At 41.2% G+C, this 22325-nt stretch overlaps 1 protein-coding gene across 3 annotated transcripts in view; it reads left to right on the top strand.

Annotated features, from left to right (window-relative positions):
* The window catches only part of DST (dystonin), a 1569532-nt gene that overhangs the window by 798316 nt on the left and 748891 nt on the right, over positions 1 to 22325 (top strand). For 2 of the 3 annotated variants that reach the window (XM_078647976.1, XM_078647975.1), the window contains exon 33: positions 6977 to 7075. In XM_078647976.1, coding sequence (XP_078504102.1) covers positions 6977 to 7075 — 99 coding nt within the window. Of the gene's footprint in view, positions 1 to 6976; positions 7076 to 11973; positions 14950 to 15432; positions 17364 to 22325 lie in introns of those variants that run through there. The other variant, XM_078647974.1, reaches the window with a different exon arrangement.

Raw genomic sequence — 22325 nt, 5'->3', positions numbered from 1 at the left:
CAAATGTTCCCCAATTCCAGTCCCAACTGTTGGAGGGACAGTAGGAGTAGAGGTGACAGAATACATATCTGGTGGTCACTAGTCTGTCTCTTTTGGGAGCAGGTGGCAGCCGTACTAGAAAACATTTGGGGTTATCTAATACCCTTTATTCCTGAGGTCATGCTGTTCCGCTTGAGACACTCCAAACTTGAAATGATGTCAAAAATTGACTGGCTCACGGTGCTACACTATCTTGGGGCGGCCAAGCTTTCAATAGCATTTCATTGGAAAACGAAGGACATTCCACCACTCTCCCAGTGGTACCAGAGGCTCTGGAAGATGTGAGCCAAGGAACATTTGTCTAACAATTTGAATGGCACCCGACTATATTTTAAGTCTCAACGGAAGCCACCGGTATACAGAGTACATCATAGGGGCCTCCCAAGCACCATACTCTCTGCCAGTTGGAAGGCTCAGAAACATTTTGAGTAAGGCTCCTGAGCTGGTCCCCTCACGGGTGGTGATGAGGGGTATCCCAGTACAGACAACAAGGGTTTGGAGGTATGGTCAGCTAGATGAAAACTTTTGCTTTCTAGGAAACTATGAGGAGGGTGTCTAAGTGGGACATTCCCTGTGGTGGCGTGGTGGAGTTGAGGTGTTAAAACTGTTTGAAGGGTTGTTAGTGAATTTGGCTCTTTAACATCTTGTTCCTCTTGTTACGTGCTGTCATACACACTTCATGTATTAAATATGGCCCTCTGCGCTCACTTAAACTTCCATATTTTAGACTTTGATATTTTGTCCTTGATGTTCTTATATCACAGTATTCCTATTGTAGAATAATCAGATAATCTGCACTCAAATCGTTAGTCAAATGATGCCAAACAAAAAATGAAAAAAATAAATCCATTATGTAGGCTAGCACTTTCTGTGAATCAGATCAGTTGCAGGTATTGACTATATGCAAGCGTCCACTGAGGTGGTCCATATTTTATTTGTGATTCAGTAATGCATGTTTACTATGCTTCTCATGCACACACAGTTTGCTCATTCAAATGTCACTTAAGTGAATGATTGTTTGAATTTACATTAATAAATGCCAAACCATATTTCATGCAATCGCTGTTTGTGAATCCCCCTTACTCCTGTTCAAAAACACTGGTGGTGATGGTGCTTAGTCAGACAGACTCCCCCGAACATCCATAAAGTCAAAATATTTGGGGAATTCACAAATGTTTTCTACTTCATATATGTTAAACTGTAAGTACGCTGAAAAGTATTTCTGCAAACGGCAAAAACTGTTGTTTTCATATTCGAAAATGGAAAGGATCAACCCAGTTTAATAGTGGGTTGCTCAAAAGGTTTCTTAACATAATTTTTTTTTTTCTTGTGCAGAAAACAGGTCTCAAAAAGATGATTTAAGTAAGAGTGTTAGGACGCCAGGGACTTCTGAAAACGTGTAAATTTTGTACATTTCCAATTGCTCTATTAAAGATGTCTGTGAGTTCCCAAAAAAGGAGTCATTCTAGGGCACTTAAATATCCAGACGAAGATTTACAGTTGTCTGTGAATGCGCTCCTAAGTAACTTGTGCATCAAATGCATTAAATACAGAAATGCAGGGCTCCTTGGGTTACTGTTAACTAATAGCTATTGAATATGCTGTCACACCCGTACAAAGACAATGTAATCATATGTTCGTGGCATGTGTAGCAGTAGATACACATGCTGTGCATACTCCTGCTATTGGGCGTGTGCAAATTGTTTTTGTTTGAAAAAGTTTTTTCAAATCACGAAGTGTGGCGATTCAACCTACTGCAGGCAATGCGCATGGGTATGCACTCCATAGGCAGTTTGTTTTTCTCCGCCGTCGGGTTTAGACGTGTCTATAGGGAGCTCTGGTTTAATGCCACACATTCTGGTTGGGCCTTTGGCACCATCCCTCGTCATTCCAAACAATCCTGCTGTTTGTCGGTCTCCACCATTGGGTGTTGATTCGACTCCGTCTCATGGTTGATGAAATCTCCTCTTTGGGACTCTCACAACTCCCATCACTTCAGCAGCCGAGAATGTCCACATGATGGAACAGACTCCTATTCCGTTCTGCTCAGCTTGCCATGCAGAGTTCCCAAGGATGAATTTTCACAAAGTCTGCATCTTGCGCCTGTGCAGTGTGTCTTGCGTTCCACAACAAAAGACACTTTGGAAAGGAATTGCAAGATGCATTGCCTTTGCTTCAATGGCGCAGCACTAAGGAGAGAAGGAAGCACCAGACATTTTCGGTGAAGGGAAGGGAGAAGCCATGCAGCAGCCAAGGAAGTTTGGCGCCAAAATTGTAGCAGCGTTCTTGTCGGATGATGCTGACTCAGAGTTGAATGTCGAGACTGAAGGGCCCGGGTCAACTCCCGTTACAGAGAACTTCAGTGAGTAGCACTATCTCCCATCCTTTGGAGGCACCCGCCTTGAGCTCCCATGCCTCATCTGATGGCTCCAGGCCACCACTGCCTCATGGCTATGGTTGGCACCTAATTACCAAACCTGACGCAACACCCTTGACTCAAATGCACACAAGACCTGTCACCTCGGGCTCTTAAATGTATACTAGTGGATGTGAAATTCTTCTTTATTCTACACCAGTGACTGGTGTAGAATAAAGACGAATTTTACATCCACTTGTATACATTGAAGAGCCCGAGGTGACAGGTCTTGTGTGCATTTGATATAAGTTGAGAGGAGGGGACCTGTTCACCTTATTCCCTCTGCAGCTCCATATGGGTAGAGCAACACCCTTGACGCCTTGTGCTGAAGTCCACCTCGAAGCCATGCCTGCTATGTCAACCACTGCTTCAGCACCAGGTCTGAAGATGCCCTCTCGGCCCCACTCAGAGTCGAAATCTTTGGGGCCAAGCTCCACCTCGGGCATTCTTTACGCCAGGCTTCTGTGGCTCCATCCAGGCCATTATCGGAGTAAAGCGACCAGCGGTTGTATGACAGACCCCCGCATTCATTTACCCTGCATGCCTTTACAACTCAGTCACTACCCCGACTGTGATGTTACTACGCATTACTTTTCCACACAAGTTTTTACAATGACTTGCTTTAGGGGTGCTGGACTTTGGAATACTATAAATTACTATTCCAACTCCAGGCTATGCAACAGTAGCAAAGGTGTTGACTTAAAAATCCAACACCAGTCCAGCAACTCGCCCCTACAGCAGGCCATTGTTATGACTTGTGGGTTAAAGTACTGCGTGGTAGTGTTACAGTCGGGGTAGTGACTGATATATGATATAATGATATAAAATGTTTTATAGCGCGCTCTGTTACTCGCGAGTATCCTGTTGTTGAGACTGCGGTGTAAAGGATGTTTCACGTGACCAGCCTATCCTGCAATGGCTTCAGGAACACCTCAAGGGGAGATTCACTTTGAGGAGGTCTTCAACCCTCCTTCAGAGTCGACACTCAAAAAGCCTTGGCACCATTACGGAGGCGCCTCTTCTTTAATGCCTGATCCTTCTAAGCCTCCTCCTCCTCATCTGCCTCCTCCATCCCCTCCTATTCCTAAAATCTCCTTTTCATCCTGTGGACTCACACACCCTTACTACCCACGAGGATCTTATCATTCGGGGTAGGGACCTCAAGGATCACCCTACGTCCCATATAACCCACCATATGATCCCCAGGCTCCTGACCCTTGGGATTACTACTAGGTAGATCCCCCAGCAGCCGCTGACCCAGATTTGTACCTGGCCAAACCATATACCTCTGACAACACAGCTTCCTATCATGAAGTACTACACAGAGAATCAGCTTTTCATAAGATTGAACTGCACGCTCATCCTGAGGAGGATGGTTTCCTTCTGAAACCCTTTCCTTCACTCAAAGGTCCCTCCAATGCCTACTAATGTTGAGGGGCATGCTAAATCCTGCTGAAGATGTTTTCAAGGAGCCTGTGAAAGCCAGAATCATTACTCCCTAGGTTGATAAGATGTTTAAAGCTTGTCTCTCGGACCCCCTACGTCACAGGTCAATTACCCTCATATTCACTGGTGGCCCACACAAACAGGAAGAGAGCTAACTCACTGGGTACATGGGATCCCCCTCCTTTCCCCCCAAACTGGGGGAGCAAGAAAGTAGGTGAATCAGGCAAGCACTTGCCACTTAATCTGCCACTTAGTGACGCGTTGCTAATTCCATTGTCTTGCTCTTTCAGTGTGATTGAGCCCTTTGAGATCAAATGGAGGATCCTATCCAACATCTCCCAGAACATTCCCACAAACTGGAAGATAATCTCCAACACCAACATTCATGCACTCTGGATGCCACAGACACAGCTGCGTGCAGCATTAATTCTAGCCTCCTACTATGGCTACATGCTTGGCTATGTGTCTCCGGTTTTAAACCAGATGTACAACTACACCTCCTTAATGTACCCTTCGACAGCAAGCATGTTTTCGGCCCACAGGTCAATGAGATGTTAGGGGAAAAAAAGATGGATATTGACACCGCTAATGCCATGGGGCGCTCTACAGACACCTAGTAACTGAGGCTCCTTTCGGCACCCCCAGTACTGTGGTGTAGCTCTGTCACCAGACAATAGCAGCTAACACCTTCATGGGGTTTCGACAGGGGAGGGTATAAAGGGAACAATGAAAGAGGTAGAGGTAAAAGACTACACGAGTGCCTGCCCCTACGGTAGGCAATTACTTCTGCCCGGTGGGGTCTAGACATCAAATGGCAGGAGTATTGTTTAGAACTTACCCAAACACCACCCAACATTCCTCCATGCACCCAAAGGTTATCCACAGAATCCCAATGTCTGCTTCAAGAAGAGGTGCTCGTACTAGTTGCCAAAGGGGCCATAGATCCAGTCCCCCGCCACTACATTGCGCAAAAGGGTGTACTCCCTGTACTTACTCATTCCTGAAAAAGATGGTGCCCTCAGGCCTATACTCAGCCTCCAGCCCATCAACAAGTACTTCCTGTCGGAACATTTCCACATGGTCACTCTACAGGGTGTTTTCCCTCTTTTTCAGCAGGGAGACTTCTGGACAGCCCTCGACTTGAAGGACTTCTACATCCATATTCCTATGCACCCCGCCCAATGAAGATTTCATTGGTTTGTGATGAGTGAACAACATTATCAGTTCAAGGTGCTTCCTTTCGGGGTCACAACTGCCTCCAGAGTTCTCACCAAATGTCTAGCTGTGGTACCCGCTCACCTCAGGCGGGGTGGTATCCATGTGCTCCATTTCCTCGACAACTGACTGATGATGAGTGCCACGCAGCAGCAATATCTGGCTCACATGCAAACAACCATAAACCTTCTTCACAAGCTGGACTTCACATTAAATATAGCCAAATCTCACCTTCAGCCTTTCCAGGTACAACCCTTTCTCCGGGGTGCCCTAGACTCAAGGGTGGGGAAGACTTATCCAAGCCTGGCTTGGGTTAACATTCCCCAAAATCTACTACATATTTTTCAGCCGAATTGTCAGGTAATGGTCAGAACAGTAATGCATTAGTTAGGCATGATGGCGTCTCGCATTTCAATTGTGCCACATGTAAGGTTACACATACGTACCTTACAGCTGTGCAACAGTGCCTAGCAGCACAGTGGCCTCAAGCAGAGGGTCTATGGGAGGAGCTAGTGTTGATTTGCGTACACATCGTTCTCTGCAGTGGTTGAATGCCAAAGACCATCACCACGTACACCTGACTTGTGGACACCCACATACCAAACCTCCACATCAACAATCTAGAAATGCTGGCTATTCAATTTGATCTTTGAGCATTCCTTCCACTCATTCACAACAAGTTCGTTTTAGTCTGCACGGACAACACCATGGCTATGCTTAACCTAAAAAAGCAAAGGGGCATGCACTCACCCCTGAAGTCTGCTCTAACCCAGGGCATCTGGAGGTGAGTGATACATCACAAGGTGCTTTTGGTTATACAGTACATTCCAGATCTGGACAACGACTTGGCTGACCTGCTCAGCAGGATGTATCAACAAGTCCACAAGTGGGAACTCCAACCCCAGAACCTAATCACTTACTTTCAGCAGGGAGGGTTCTCACATTTAGACCTGGTCACCACTATCGAAAACACAAAATGCCCAAACTTCGCTGCCAGGTTACCACATCTGCGGTCCATGGGCAACACACTACGGATGAACTGTTCAGGGATATTTACCTATGCTTTTACACCGCTCCTGCTTCTACCGTTTGTTCAAAAGCTGAGGCCGACGTCCCTTACCCTCATCTTAGTAGCCCCAAAATGAGTGCCCCTGCCTTGGTACTCCACTCTGTCGGAACTCTCCCTCGTTCCTCACAAGAAGCTTCCCAGCATTCTTTGCAAAGCATGCAGACCTTATTCCGTGGTCTGCTACATGGCCAAATGGAAGCGTTTTGTGCACTGTTCCCTTTCATAACATATCAAGCCTCTCACACCAGCCTTGACTGCACCTCCATTTGGTTACATTTGGCTGTTGTGGCTGCTTACCTACAAAATAGGCAGCACACTTCCCTCTTTAGGGTACTGGTCATTAAGGCCTTCATGGGAAGTCTTAAGTGGGTAGTCCTGTCCCGGGCTCCTCCTGCTTCAGTGTGGAATCTCAATCCTTCTGAGGTCCATTGCAGATACTTACATTTAATTTTTTGCATTGTCATCTCTTTCATATCTGTGGGCTTTGTTTACCGCTTCACCCTTTGGGGAGGGGTGAGGCGCCACACCTTGTGACTAGTAAAGACTACTTCAAACAAAAAACAAGTTGCACATGTGCAAGCCCAAAACTAGATGGCCGGATTATGCACAGCATGTGCACCTAGAGCAGGGCATGCCATGAACAGATGCTTACAGTGTAAGAAACATTTTCCATTTTCACAGCTAGCTGCTTACTGCTCAAGTTAATGGTTAGGAAACAAGCAAAGGGTAGAATGCTGGTTATTTGTCCAAATTTTAAACTTACATCTTTTCTTCTCATTTCTTTTCTACAGTTCATGGAGCTGAGAACCCGCTACACAGCTTTAATAACATTGATGACTCAATATGTGAAATTTGCTGCTGAAACCCTTAAAAGGATGGAAGAGGAGGAGGTAACAGTCAAACAAACATATCAGTCACAGTAAAAAATATGAGGTTCAAGGGATTACATTCTAACCAATAATACGTACACATAAGTATATTTCAGTATGTTCACTAAGCATATCATGCTGCACCCATTGATGGAACAAAACTTTCCATCAAATATTTCATGATTCATGAAGAATTATGGACGACTAAGCAGAACCAATAGGCTGATTGTCTCTGTCAGGCACATTAATATTTAGTTTGATCACGTAGAAATATGTCAGCATAGGTAGCACATGTTAGGGTTTGTCATTATTGCAAACTATACACATAAATGCATGTGAAAAGTGGACTGGGTAGACACTGTTCAAACCTTGGACCCCATTGTCTCTAGGCTGAGAGCAATATGATACATTGGCCTTCCTAAGTGGTCAGTAGCTTTCTCCTCAGCATAAAACAACACACCCATGTTTAGTTTATGGCAGATTGTTATAACAAGAACACTGGAGTTGTTGGGAGTATGGAGGTGACACATGGGCAGTAAGCGAAGTTGATAATTAGGAAGACAAAGAAAGAGTTTAAGCACTCCAGTGGGCATGGTGTCCCTGAGGTTTCATAGGTCATGGCCTTTAGAACCAGAGCTTTGTCTCTTTCCCTCTTTTACTTCATGGCAGTGCATCTTAAATAGACGCTCAACTTCATTGTTTTTTCTAAGTGGTCAAAGGAAAGCAATGCATTTCAAGGGGAGCAGAGTTTTGCCTTGCATATCACTTATCAGAAGGTTGCTTGACCCCTTAATCAGCTTTTCATTTTTAAATATAATAGCCCAGCTACCAGAAGAGTCATATACACCAATATACACCATTAGTATTTGGAGGGTTGTTTTTCTTTGTTAAATGATTTTTAGATATCTTTACCCTCACCGTATGAAAATAAAATATAGATATACTCTATAGACAAAATATATAATGATTCAAAGGCTGTGGTGGGCATCCAGGGGCCATTTTGTCAATCAGTTTAGGGTTTTGGAGGTACTTAATTTTTTTATTTTCCAATTTTTCATTTATATTGAGCAGTTAGTTTAAAGGTAATACTAGAGCATCACTAGACCTCATATTACTTTCTGTTACTGTAACATAATTGGCACCTGTTAAATTCCATAATATGACACAGTTAAGACGCTAAGTGCATAAAAAGCTATTGTTGAGCTAATTTTTTTATCTGTGTTATTTGGGTCTATGGGTTCTCTCCCTATATTTCTCTGAAAATACTAACTTTGTATGTGTGTACACACGCACACATACAGTAGCATGCACTCTCCACTGCATGAATAGGAGTGTATCACTGATTGTGCCTTCCTAGCCCTCTAACAGGTTCACAGACCAGGCTTGTGCATCAGCGATGCTGATAGGATTTAAGAATAACTGAACACTGAAACCATATTGAAGCCTTGTCAGTGTTAAATGGTTGGTGTGCCATGCCTTACTGTGCTATTTAAGCTTGTTAATACATATTGAATTTCATCAGTTTTCTGAAAAATTTAGTAAAATTTGCACACCAAACATTATTTTCTATCTCTCAAATTCTCGTCTTGCAAAAGTACTTATGAAGTGAAAATATCTGTTTCACATTCCTGAAATGAAACCAGAGCAGACAATGTAGCAACTGTGCAGAAATGGATATGATTTTAGTATTTGGAGTTAGGTGGTGTAGTGTGTTCATTTTCTGTAGTGCAGACACTTATTCAGCCTGCAGAAGAAAGCACAAAGAGATGCATATATTTTATGTGCAGGATAAGCAGTTGCATGTTAAAAGTGCCTTTTTTCATTAATACTGAACAACATGAGAAGGAAAAGAGATCCAACATCTTAGTAAGCAAATCAAGAGATTAATCTGCAAAATCACACCATAAACTATATATAGCAATACTCAAGAGGCTGTGGATCGTTAATTATCAGAACTCTATGACTTTAATCACAACAAGTCAAACAGCCAGCTGTTTTTACAAGCTTCTTATAGACAGGTTCTAGACATGTCCCATAATTGTGCAGAATCATCACTCTGTGAGAGTCAAACTCTAAGCAAATACAAATGATTTTTGCAAGTTCAAGAACATTTTGTCCGATGTTAATGGTAACTGAACCATGCACATGAATCTCAAGGCATGCACATGTTTACAAAAAGTGAGGACCAGTCTATAGCACAGGGCCAGAGATGAAGGCATATGTCTCTGAACTTAGTAGGATGATCATGAACAAAATGTACAACCCGCCCTTTAGTAATAGAACCATTGTAGCAGAAGTTATGGACTCTGTTGACGAGAGAATTGTTAATCTGCCACAGCAATGGGTAAATAGTGATAAGTATATAGACAGAAGCATCCAAACTTGCATTAATAAAAGTCTCACAAAAACAGAAAAGCACAAGGACTGAGTTATAGGGAATAAAATGAAACAACACAATGATTTATTTTTAGGAAATGCACGAAAAGCAGTCATTTATCATAGGCATTCCACTTTAGGAGTACTAATACCTGTAAGCATATATGCCATTCAGTCACTACATGAACCTTCTGATTATCTTTATAAAGGTTCTACTAAATAAATGCCCTGTATCTTATCTTCGGGCATTCCACAACTCATTCATAGATAGGCTGATGAAGCTCAAGTAACCTTTGTGCACACATTATCAAAGTTCTTTTGATGTGAATAAGCCTTCGGCACATATAGGATCTTTGTGTATGACACACAAAGAAATTTAGGAAATGAGGAAAGGTTGTAAATTAAATGATTCTGTCAAGACCCTGGAATTCTAGAAAACACAATATTGCAATCTACGGGGCGCTATTGGCATCTAATAGAAAAACCAAACCCCTAAAACATGATGGAATTACAAGGAACATTATATTGTACATTGAAGAGAATTTGCCTCCAGAATCTGAATACATTCAAACATCAACCCAAGGCATTCTGAAAAGAAGTCATGTAAAAAATGAAAGCTTCTGCATAAGTTCTTCAGAATCGGACTATAGACATTCAATCATGGAATCTGTATTCTGTACATATGAATAGCCTGCAAAGGATTAGAGTTCAAACAACAGAAATGTGCTGGAAGAAAAGAAAATCACTCTGTATATATAATTTGAATCATTACAATTTGGATAGAAATTCAGTTGGCTATCAATTACTCAGAAGAAATTAACCTAAAGGCAAGAGTAATCAGCAGAAACAAATAAGGTACAGCTGATAATCTTATGTCAAACAAATAACAATTCAAAATTGGAAGGAACATCCGATACGTTTCATAAAAGAGTCAAGCTTAATAGCTAACTTAAATTGGGCATTTGCATGTAGTGCCCTTTAAAAGATGATTATCAGGTGATCAGCTGTATCCCTAGAACGTAATTGCTATGATTCAGTAAAAAGCTTGTCGGCAACACTAAAACAACTAAATGCCACCAGTCAGGCTATGTTGGAAATGCAGAGTACTGAAAAGTGCTACAAGCCTACAACACCATTCTTGTTATCTCCCTTCAATAGAAAGACATTAGTGCAGCAGATCTTAGGCATCTTACCCTGGAATTCCTCAAACAAAAATACATAAATTGCACTGACGTAGGTCAATTGCATACCAGTGCAGTTTAGTTTTCACCTACCAGTAGACAGCCAGTCTGCTGCAAAGCACCGAACAGTTGGTGCAAATGTATTTTTATATTAGTTGGTTTGTGCAAATGTTGGTATGAAATCCCATTGTACTTTAGCTAATTTACCACACCCTACTATTGAGTTTATCATCAACAGTGCACATTAGGTAATCTAATCCCTTGCTTCAGCACATTGAACCCTAGTCCTACTAAACGTTTCAGAACATTTTAATACAATTTACTGCAAAAGCTTGTTTCTGTTATTTCGTACCTTCACATGTAGTACACCTCCTTGATTGAAAAACATCTGGAAAGATTTATAACAGAATCATGAAATTTGTAAATGTTATTATAGATTCTGGTGATTTTCCTAAAATGTGGCTTCAAAAACAGAAGATGATCATTTTTACAGAGTAAATTATTATATTCAAAATGTATCATTGTATTGCATGATAACGTTTTAGTTGTAGGTAATTTGCAGCAGCTAATCATCAATTATATTACACATAACTGATGTTAAGATACAGTTCTAAACTGCAAAGTTAAATGTTTACTTGAGCTTAAGAGACATGATGATTTATGAAACCATAAATATAACATCTTTGTATATATTGTGTGACTTCGACCAGGAGTCAGTGTCATGCAAGATTTGCTATTTCCAATACATAAATCCAGAGGTATTTTATCTTTTCAAGCTATACAAAAGACAGAAAAGGAGAATGGAATTGCCTTTGCATTAGTTATTGACATATAACTCTTTGCTTGAAGTTTATCCAAAAAAAGGCAAGGATCTAAACAGGAGTACTGCATGATGTTCCCAGCACCAACTAATATATATTCTATATTTCTTTTCCAACATCTTTTCAAGAGCTGTGTTGCTTAAAACGTCATGTAAATTTAGCACTATCCCTTTTAGGGATGTTGAGCTTTGTGTCTTGTGCTTTACTTGCATGCAGTCTTCTCGCATCAATCACGGCAATACTCGGTTGATTGAGAACACATGCAAGGCATCTATTCAAATGGCAGCTGAGTGCTGGGTGTTGGGTACGTTGCACTGGGTCATGTTTTCAAGTGATGCGTCTGACCCTTTTTTAATGCCGCTGTTGTCTTGAAGCTTGAAGCTTTCTTTCAGAAAAAGGTGGCGGGAAATCACTTGTGAAACTACTTTGCTGTGCAGACATGTAAGTATTTCAATATGTACCTATAGAGTGTTATTGAAAAAATCATTGGTTGTTATCAAACAAAGCTAAATTCAGCATATCCCATTTAATCTCATTGTAGATGCTAAAGTACAAGGAAGCCTCAGCAGGAGCAGCATATCCTGATTTATTAGAGGAACAAAGAGCAACAGTAGATGAGAACAGGAGGCTCTTGGAGATGGTCCGGGAGCTGGAAACAATGGTAGAAGAGTTGAAAAGGCAGAAATTTTTGGCAGAACAAGAGCTGCCCAAAGTGAAAGCAGCAGCTGAAAGTGAGCTGAAAAAACAACAGAAAACCATTGAAGAGCTCTCCCTCCAGAAGACAAAGGCTGAATATGAAGCAAGGCAGTGCCGTATTGAATTGGAGAGTGTGGTGAAGGAGAAAGCTGCCGTAGAGCAACAATTAGAGCATGTACGACAGCTCACTTTTGAGTCTGAGGCTAAACGAACAGCAGTTGAAGAGAAGCTCAGAGCTTTCCGAACTCAGATTGAGGAGAGCACAACTTCCAGACGAAAGCTGGAAGATCACCTCAAAAGACGAGACACAGATCTCCATGATTTGGAACAGCAGAAGAAAAACCTGATGGTGGAACTGAGAAGGAAAGCAGATGTTGAGGATACTCTCTTGCTGCAAATAAAGCAAATGGAGCAAGATCTTGAGTTTCAAAGGATGCAAGCCGAAAAGCAACAGCAAGAGAAGGTGAAAATTGAATCTGAAGCCAGAAGAAAAATGTCTGAATCAAGATACACAATGGTGACAACCCGAGAAACGGTTTTACCAGTGCGTGCATCAATGAATGAGGTTCAATATAAGATTGAATCTGAAGTGCGAGGAATTCAAAAAGACCATGACACAAGGAAATTGGATGCTCTGAAGCAACAGGTAGAGGAATTAATGCAAGCCATGAAGAAGGCTGAAAAGGAAGTAAAACAGTTAAAATCAGAGCTAAGTTCCATGCAGCTTCAAAAAACAACATTGGAGGAAAAGACACATCAAATTAAAAGTCAGCTGGATGACACCAATAATAAGATGAAGCAACTTAAAGCAGAACTGGAGCAGAAAAGTAAGGCTGAACAGGACTATATACAACAGGTGAGGGAACTTGATAGGAAACTGTACGAAAGCCAGGATAAGGCAGAAGAGGTTATGCAGGAGGCATTTGATCTTAAGAAGATTAAAAGTAATTGTCAAGAGGAGCTAAAATCTCTCCAGCAGGACAAGCATTCTTTGGAGCAGAAGATAAGGATTCAGAAGTCTGAGCTTGATGAATTAAGGGAAAAATATAAATCTCAGCAGGAGCAGCTACTGCAAAAAGAAATGGCAGAGCGAAACCACCAGCAGAGGACAACATTCCTCGAGGAAGAATTGAATAGGAAGAAAAATGAGCTTTTGGAGCTAAAACGGAAATCTGACGAGCTTCTAAGATTTCAATCAAAAGGAGAATCTAATGTTAAACAATTAAATACACAAATTATTTCCCTGAGGGAAGAGAAAATAGTAGCTGAGCAGAAAATTCAGGCTCGTAAGGAAGAAATGGACAGTTTAAGGGAGCAGCTGAAGAAATGCCAGGAGCAATTATATCAAAATTCAAAACAAGAAAAGGACAACCAACATAAAATTCAAAAGCTTCAAGATGATTTGGAGCGAAGTAATCAGTGGTCGGAGACGCTGAAGGAAAAACTGGATGAGCTTACCAAACTTAACAAGGATACTGACAAGCTAATGCGAAAAGTCAAGTCAGATTCCGAAAATATAATTATGGAGAAAAATAGCATAGAGCAAAATAACATCTCCTTAAAAGCACAACTGGACAGCTTTAAAGAGCAGCTTAGAACTGCAAATGAGCGTCTCCAAAAGCAGGTTAAGATCGAGCAGGAGTTTCAAAGCTCAATGAAGAGACTGGAAGATGACTTGACGAAAACCAGGAATATGGCTAATGAGTTTAAAGAAAAATGCGATCGGCAGAGCATTGCAATCCTGAATTCAGAAAAAGAAATCAGGAGTTATAAATCTGAGGTGAGTGCTGTCAGGATGGAGAAGAACTTGAGTGAGCAGAAGATGCAATTGAACCAGAGCCAATTGCAGGAGTTGAACAGCAAACTAAAGAAAGCCCAAGATGAGCTCCATCAGAAGGGACTGGAAGAACAAATGACTCAGAAAAGGATGGCAATGTTTGAAGAAGAAACCAAAAAACATAAAAACCAGTCAGAAGAGCTTAGGAAGAAACTTGAAAAGGTAATGGAGTCCAGTATAAGCACAGAGAGTGACATCACATTAACTAAGCGTGAGTGTGCCTCTCTCCGTCAAGAGAAGAGTCTGACTGAGGAGAAGCTCAAGATGCAAAAAGTGGAAATTGCTGATTTGCAAGAAAGAGTTCAAAAGTTTCGTGAACTTGTCCAACAAGGGAAGCAGGCAGAAATTGAACATTTTCAAAAATGTAGAAAATTAGAGGAAGAAGTGGAGGTGCAGAAGCGTATGGTTGACAACATGAAACAGAAGGTAGAATCACAGAGGAAAGAGCACTTGAATCAACTACAACAGTTACAGATAGAGCTCCAACAATCTAGCAGCCTCAGAAGTCCTGGGATGAACACAGATTTTGATAGGAAAGGTAGTGAGTTTAAATATTCATCAGGTAGCTCTTCTCGAGATTTTGAGCAGCTTCAACAAATGTCAAAGACTTCCCCGTTGCTCAGACGGAAGCAGGAGTCACAAATGGTGGACATAAATATTCCCCTCTATATCTCTGAGCAAGAAGAAGAGAAACATGTGCGGATGGATGGTATCTTTGAAGATCCAATGCAGAAAGAGCAGCAGTTTCAGATGTCCAGGATGAAACAGTCTTTTGATGAGAATGACAATAAACCATCATTCACAGAATATGTCTCTCAGACTAGTACAGAATTTCAGATCTGTGTCGACGACAGGAGCTCCTTGAGGCATGTGTTGGACATAGAGAACATTCGAGATAAAAATCTTCAGAATATTAGGCAGACCTTAAAGCAAGAAGAGGAGAAGCTTAAAGAGCAAGTTGGAAAATTCCAGCTGCCTCTAGAGGTATTCTGTGACGGTGTACTTCTCTGGTGATGGGTTCATATGTTCCTCTAGGTGCCTTGACTTTTGCATGCTTTTCTTATCCTTTCTTGCTGTACAGGTTTCTTCATTTTACCCATCTTTACAACAAATTTACAGTCATACATATTCAACAGTTTTAGTACTTATTTACTAAGTATATCAAATAAAGGTATAAAATGATTCTACTGCAGCTTTTGTCAAAGAGATGGCAGTAACCATAACCATATCTTTTTTAAATGCTGTCTGTGCTGCATTGCCGATTGTGAGTTACAAAAGCCAAAGCCCCGGGGGACATTTCTCTTCTGCTTCCTTCAATGGCTGTACTTTTGCTTTGAAATATCCTGCCTTAGGATCATGCTGGAACATAGTGATCTTGCAGTTTTCTGGTGTTGGGCAAAAGACTCTTTAAACTGAATGAAAATTAAATACATTCTATGCTGACACTATCCCTATTCATGTTCACAGATGATGAATAACAAGCAGTATGATGTTCACGTTGAAGTCACAACATTAACGAAGGAAAAGGAAATTCTTCTTAATCATGAAGACAAGGAATACAACCTTTCTGAAGGCTTTAGAAGAGAAGATTTACCCAAAATGAGCACTGTTTTCTCAGAGCATAAAAACTTCAAAGGTGCTGACAGAATCCAAAATGATTATTCTTCAGCTTACAGTAAGATCAGGTTTCAGGGCCTTAGGCAGCCTGTACCTGCCCAGCAGCTGGTCGAAGTAAAACTCCTGGATGTAAAGACTGTTGAACAACTGCTTCTTGGACTGAAGACCATTCAAGAGATCCAGAAATCTCTGGACAAGTTTTTAACTAGGCCAACAGCAGTTGCTGGACTATACATAGAATCGAAAAAGGAAGTTGTATCTTTCCCCTTGGCAGCAAAGAGAAAAATGATCGATAAAAACCTTGCCTTTGAGTTTTTAGAAGCTCAAGCAGCTACTGGTTTTATCATTGATCCTAGTACAGGCCAGAAATTTTCCACTGAAGAGGCGATAGCTAAAGGCAGCATTGATCAGGAATTTAGGGAAAAGTTATTAGAAGCAGAAAGGGCTGTGGTGGGCTATGTCCATTCTGGCAAAAGGTTGTCTGTATTTCAAGCTATTGAAGCCAGACTTCTGGAGAGGCAGAAAGGGAAACGTATACTTGAAGCCCAGGTCGCAACAGGTGGAGTCATTGACCCTGTTCGAAGTATTCGAATCCCTCCTGAGGTTGCAGTGCAGCAGGGATTACTTAACCACACCACTTTCAAATTTTTACTTGAACCGGCTAGTAACACAAAAGGCTTTCACCATCCACACACTAAGCAAGCTATGTATTATAGTGAATTGCTAAAAGTGTGTTTACTAGATGTGAACAGTCATTGTATCCTTCTGCCAATTGGAGATAGGAAAATTACAAGCATGTCAGCAGAAAAGGGTTATAAGATTTCTGTGGTTAACAGTAGAACAGGAGCAGAAATGACTAGATATGAGGCTTATGAGAGAGGACTAATTGATAAAAACATGTACCTGGATCTTTCAGAACAGGAATGCAAGTGGGAAGAAACAACAATCTTTGATTCATTTGGGAAGTCATCACTTCTTTTAACTGACCTAAAAACAGGAAGGCAGTTCAATGTTGATGAGGCAATACAGCGAGGCTTAATCGATCGAACATCAGTCAAAAAATACAAGGAGGGCACCCTCACAGCCACTGAGCTTGCTGACATTATGGTGAGCAGAACAAATGTGAGTAAAGATCCCAACAGCCCAATAGCAGGATTTTGGATATCTGACACAAATGAAAGAGTTACAGTTTTCAAAGCCGTACGTAAAAACCTGGTGGACAGAATTACTGCATTAAGGTGTCTTGAAGCTCAGGCTAGTACAGGAGGGATAATTGATCCAGCTACTGGTAAAAAATATTCAGTATCTGAAGCCCTGCAAAGGGGTTTACTTGATGAAGCGTGTGCCAAGCAAATCCAGCAGTGTGAACTAGCATTCACAGGGGTCATTCATCCTGTGTCTAAAGCAGTTTTGCCAGCTGCTGAAGCCATGAGCATGAACATGCTCAGTAAAGAAATTGGAAATAGATGCCTTGAGTACCAGTACTTGACAGGTGGATTAGTAGATCCAAAGTCACACACAAGACTTTCAATGGAAGAGGCTATCAAGAAAGGAGTGGCTGATGCCAATACAGCCACAAAAATAAGAGATGAGAAATCATATATTAAAAATATAACATGCCCAAAGACGAGAAGGAAGTTATCATACAAGGATGCCTTGGAAAAAGCAATCTTTGATTGTCACACTGGACTACGTTTGTTGGAATCAAACTTGCCTCCAAGGACTGGAATTTCTAGCCTGTATTTTGCATCTTAATAAAATATCTTGGCATGGGGTCTTAATACTTTCATAAATGTTATATTGTATCTAGGAGTAGAGAATAATCTGTGCTTTCATTATAGTGGGCTACAATGTAAAGCACCACTATCAAGTGCATTTAAGTACCATCAGTTGTGTGGTCCTGCCAAAGACAGCAATTTTCCCATTGCAACATCTGTTTTACTGACTTCTACTGTGACATACTCAGTTGAATGACCTTTTGTGACCTTGTGGGCATATAGAGAATGCCTATATGTAACTTCTAAGTTCAAACTCAGCAGTCCATGGTTTGTTTGAACTAGCAGGTGGTAATATTATGTACTGATCATTACATTTCATATCACTTGTCTAGAGCTTGCAAGTGGAGTTCTGTATTTTGATATTTCTAGAAGGTAAATGAAGTGAACGTAAGGCCACAAGCTTTGAATCAGAGCTTTGGAGCTTTTGCTCTGAAATGACTTAAGTTAAAATCCTTCAGGTGTTAATGCAAACTTGCAAAATGTGTGTGTTCCTCGGCAAGCCTCACCTGGCGTCCAAAGAACCAAACCTGCCTAACGGGATTTGTTTTCTTGTTTTATCTGTCCAATGGTGCACTAAAGTGGCCGTGGTTAGTGCTATATAAAATGAATATGAGATAGGTGTGTAATTGGTCTTGGAGATGTGTTTGACCCCTATGATAAACCATGTATTTTTCTTGTTTGAATATCACTTAAAGTAGGACTGGACGTAATTTTAATGAAACCGGAGTAATCACAGTAACTTCAGTTTTTCCACGTTGCGCTTTGATTTAAGAGTAATTTGAGGGGAGAAACAAGAATTTACCATGTGCAAGCGTTGCTCGTGCTGCTGTTCATGTTTTGGATGCAAAGGTGCTAAATGCCAGGGGTTGGTTGGGGTAAAGTGAGAGTGATCAACTGCTCACGTTGCTATTCATGTTCCGTAGCATTTAATGTTATTTCTTACCACACAATACATCCTCATGTCCATATTGGATGTGAGGGGATATATTAGCACTGAGAAAAAAGTGCAAAATGCAGAATTCTTCTTCTTGCGTCATCCCTCATAATCTTGCATAATTTTTAGGCAATTTGGGTCCGCATGAATTACTCCAGTTATGCCCACCCCTAATAGTGAGGCCATTTCTTAGTGTGCTATGTATCCCTTTTTTTCATATTTGTGTTAATATCATTCCCAAATGTCATCATGCTGCAGTAATGATGCTAAGCAGTTTACCACTCTTCCAGTTGTTTTTAGCCCTCACTTCGCTATCACTTCACTGTCATTCCTCCATTTGTTCAGACAGAAGCGATTCCTGCGAAAAATTCCCATGCAGTGAATCTTCTCTGGAGCCCTCAAGTCCTGAAAATATTTCCCCAGTATAGTTTAGCATTTTGCTTTGATTGTTGTACTTTGTGAAAACAGTCTTATGTTGAAAATAACTTGTGACTTAATGCCCCTTTTGCTCTTAATGAACTGTTCCAACATTCACTATTTAACCCACATTTGCTGGCAAAACATTTAATGTGAGTATGCATTATAAGTCCAGTTTTCGGGTGTATTTCTTGCCATTATTATCTCTTTCTTTGTTTCTGAGTCCCTTTGTATTGTGCACCTTGTAGTCATATGGGAACGTCAGGCGAGGAGGCTCTCTTAAAGACCCCCAGTGGGGCAGCAGTCCTGTGTCCATTTGCAAAGTAGGCAGTGGAACAGGCCTCATCATAGAAATGAGGGTGAGAGAGTGATGGCTAACAGCTGTTCAATTACACTGTTGTTTACACTGTACCCTCATTCTAGAGAGGGTGAAGAAGGGCTGCAGCAACGCTGCAGCAACTCTCAGCTGCTCTGTGGCCCACTTCCCAGTTTACAGACAGCACAGTGGGATAGATTACAGTTTTGCTGGACTTACTTCATCTGATTTTTGTGCGACTGTGAAGACGTACTGGGACAGCACACACCTTTTCCACTGCCACTTTTGCAAATGCAAAAGGCAAGCAGTTGTTAGCTACCCAAGGTCCTATTAAATTAGTTCACCTTGCACTTGCACAAAGCAGGACACAGAGTCAAATCTACCACCCTTCTATTGGACAAGAAAGGGTATGGATTCTTGAAATAATTTCAGCACTCTGCAATATTGGGTGTTTGGGGGTGGAAACCCTGCATCATGGCACAAGCCGGGGGAGGTATGAACATACTCCCTACCCGTGGCCAAGGTGGACAGTGTGCAAAATATACTGGGGTTTCTGCAAAATAAACCTCCCTCTTGCGCATGGCTGCAGGTTTATGTGCAGCAACGAAGCTGTGAGCTTCTTTGTGCCTTTATATTGGTTTACTCCCCTGCCCTTGTTCAAGCTGGAGAAGTTGGCAAATGTGCATTCCCACACATTTGGCAGGTGGGGTTGTGTGCTAATTAATCTGTCTACAATTAGTGGGGGTGAAGGGGCTATTGCAGTCAGGAATGGCACTGGGGCATCTGTGAGTTTCACCAGGCTGCTTTGTTTTGTAACCCCTTTGACCTTGGTCACTGATAGAAATAACCCACTCAGTCGGAAAAAGGTCAATTTCCTGACCCTGGGGTAAGGTAGGTGGGGTTCTTAGGAAACCGGGTTAGGGTCACCAAGTCCTCTGTAGTCTTCTCAGGCCAGCATTGTATCCGTAAGCCACAGGGTTGTGTGAAGGGCTTCATTTACTTTGGTTCTCTCCTTGATGGTACCTACATTCACCAAACCAAGAAAAAGCTCTGAATGAGGAAAAGTCTTCTATGCTATACAAATTTAGTGGGATTTCATTTAACGGAGGTAGAGGATGGGGGGGAAATTCATCTCCGTTTTCAAGCAAGGTGAGAAATGCTGTTTAATATTCTATCCTGTGCCCTTGGGCAAGGAGGGGACTTCAGATTCCAGAGTCCCTCTTGCTGTTGTCCAATGTAATTGGTAGTTAATATTGAACTCCCTCTATCACTGTACTTCCGGAACATTTGTGGTAAACAAATGTTACAATCCTCTCTTTTGGGAGATGCAAATCGCATTCAAAGTTCGTGGGGCTGCTCCTCCAGCATTGAAAAAGGGCAAGGGAAAGGCGGTTCAAACCATTATAAACACTGAATTTCTTATTATAGTAAAATCTGATGTGCTTGTCCACATCTTGCAGTCCCTTTGGACTGAACTATAACGTTTTGTAATCATGCCTAAGCTTCTTAAGGAGAAGAAGATTTGGGAAAGTTAATGGACCTAGTGATAGGAAAGGTTCCTAAAATCATTGTCTCTGTTTTGAGGACCCTTCTGCATGAGATCAGTTCCATGCATGCAATTGTTTCAGCTTTGCCTGCAGGGTTATGTAAACCAATAAACTGTTAAAATGATCATGGCATGAACAGGGACCAGGTTCTGTTGGTTGAAAGTGCTACATATTTATAACAGATGTAGAACTAAAAACGTATGGGAGGAATAACATTAATGTATTAAATAATGTATAATAGTTATTTGGAGATTTCCAATGATAGTTTCTACTTATTTCACTCTTTTGGGCTAGAATGCGGTGTAAATATGAGGCGGCTTCCTGAAGTAACCTGGTTATGCCCCAATTGTAATTGACTATTTTTAAATTAGAAAATGTGATGTGAAGTCAATGATTCACGAGCAACAATTGACCCAGAAAACAACAAAGCAGATCTAAAGTGAAACACTTCCTTGGCAGGCCTAGGACTTTTGTACATTTTGTCTTCCTTGTGCACAGCCTTATCTTTAACACCTATGTGCTGGGTTTGTAATACACCAGTTATAACCACTAGATTTCTGGACTGGGCAAGTCATGCTTCTTCAATAACACCTAAATAAAATGTTAGTACTTCACCTTATTATTAAATATTCTCCAGCATTTTTTATAAAAGTTACTTCCCTTTCTTTCTATCATAGATGTGTTTGTGCAGGCAGATTCACCTTTATTTTATGTTTATATAAAACATGTTTACTTCCATTTCCACAGCTCTTTTGTGATGGACCTTACCTCCCTAGCCATGACTGTGTTTAGAGCTTAGTCAGTGTCCACCCTTGTGATGGAGCATATCTTCATCAGTTCATCTCACATGTAACAGGTATTCAGATTTGTTCTTTGGTATTGCCACACATTGCCTAGTGCACCTAACACAATAGTAGTCAACACTGTTAGTACCTGCCTTCCAAGAAGTAGATACTCTATTCCAAACTCAGCCTAGAGTCAGCCTACTACAGTAGCATGAGTAGAGTAGAGGGGTGCCTCTCGTGTAGTGGATGATGCTGAATGAGGAGGATCCAGCAGTACACCTTGTTGCTCTTGGAAAACCTTGTGACTGAGAATGCTAGAGGGCTTTGATTGTTGGTCTGTTGGCTGTAGTGGGTATGTATGTAGTGCTGGTGGGTGAAAGTGATGAGGGTAGTGATGAAAGTATTGGTGAAAAGTAATTGAGGTGAGGTAGCTGAGAGTTTTACTAAATAGAGTAAGTGGCTTCAATATTTTATGCTTGTGTTTTTGGTTTGGTGTGGTCTTGAATGGACAGTGGGTAAGCACCTGCAATAAATAGTTTTCTAGGGGTCTGAGGAAAACCACATGCCTTAATTTCTGTCTTAGGCATGTTGCTCTATGGAAAGTTGATTCACAATCATTCAGCCATTAATTTTACTGATGACTATCACAAATTGTTCAGGGTTCTAAGCTGGACAGCATGACTAATAAAACATCCCTTATTACTCCTATGAAAGGAATCTTTAAAGATCCACAAAGCCGTACGTTGGGTAAATATAGATTTATTCTTTACCAGGTACCCCCAGCTTACTCTTCCAGTTTCAAAACACCTCTCTTCAAGAAAACACATTCCAATCTCTGGTTATAAGTTCCACACTACCTGATAGCATTCCAGTAACTCTACACATTTCCCCACTTTACATACATGAAAAAAAATACTTTTTCTTATAAGGAATGCCCCAGAAAAGAAAAGGAAGGATAACTTTATC

The sequence above is a fragment of the Lissotriton helveticus genome, chromosome 6, assembly GCF_964261635.1.
Source record: "Lissotriton helveticus chromosome 6, aLisHel1.1, whole genome shotgun sequence".
Lineage (NCBI taxonomy): Eukaryota > Metazoa > Chordata > Amphibia > Caudata > Salamandridae > Lissotriton > Lissotriton helveticus.
The sequence above is the reverse complement of the archived record's forward strand: the minus strand, read 5'-3'. Positions and strand labels throughout refer to the sequence as shown.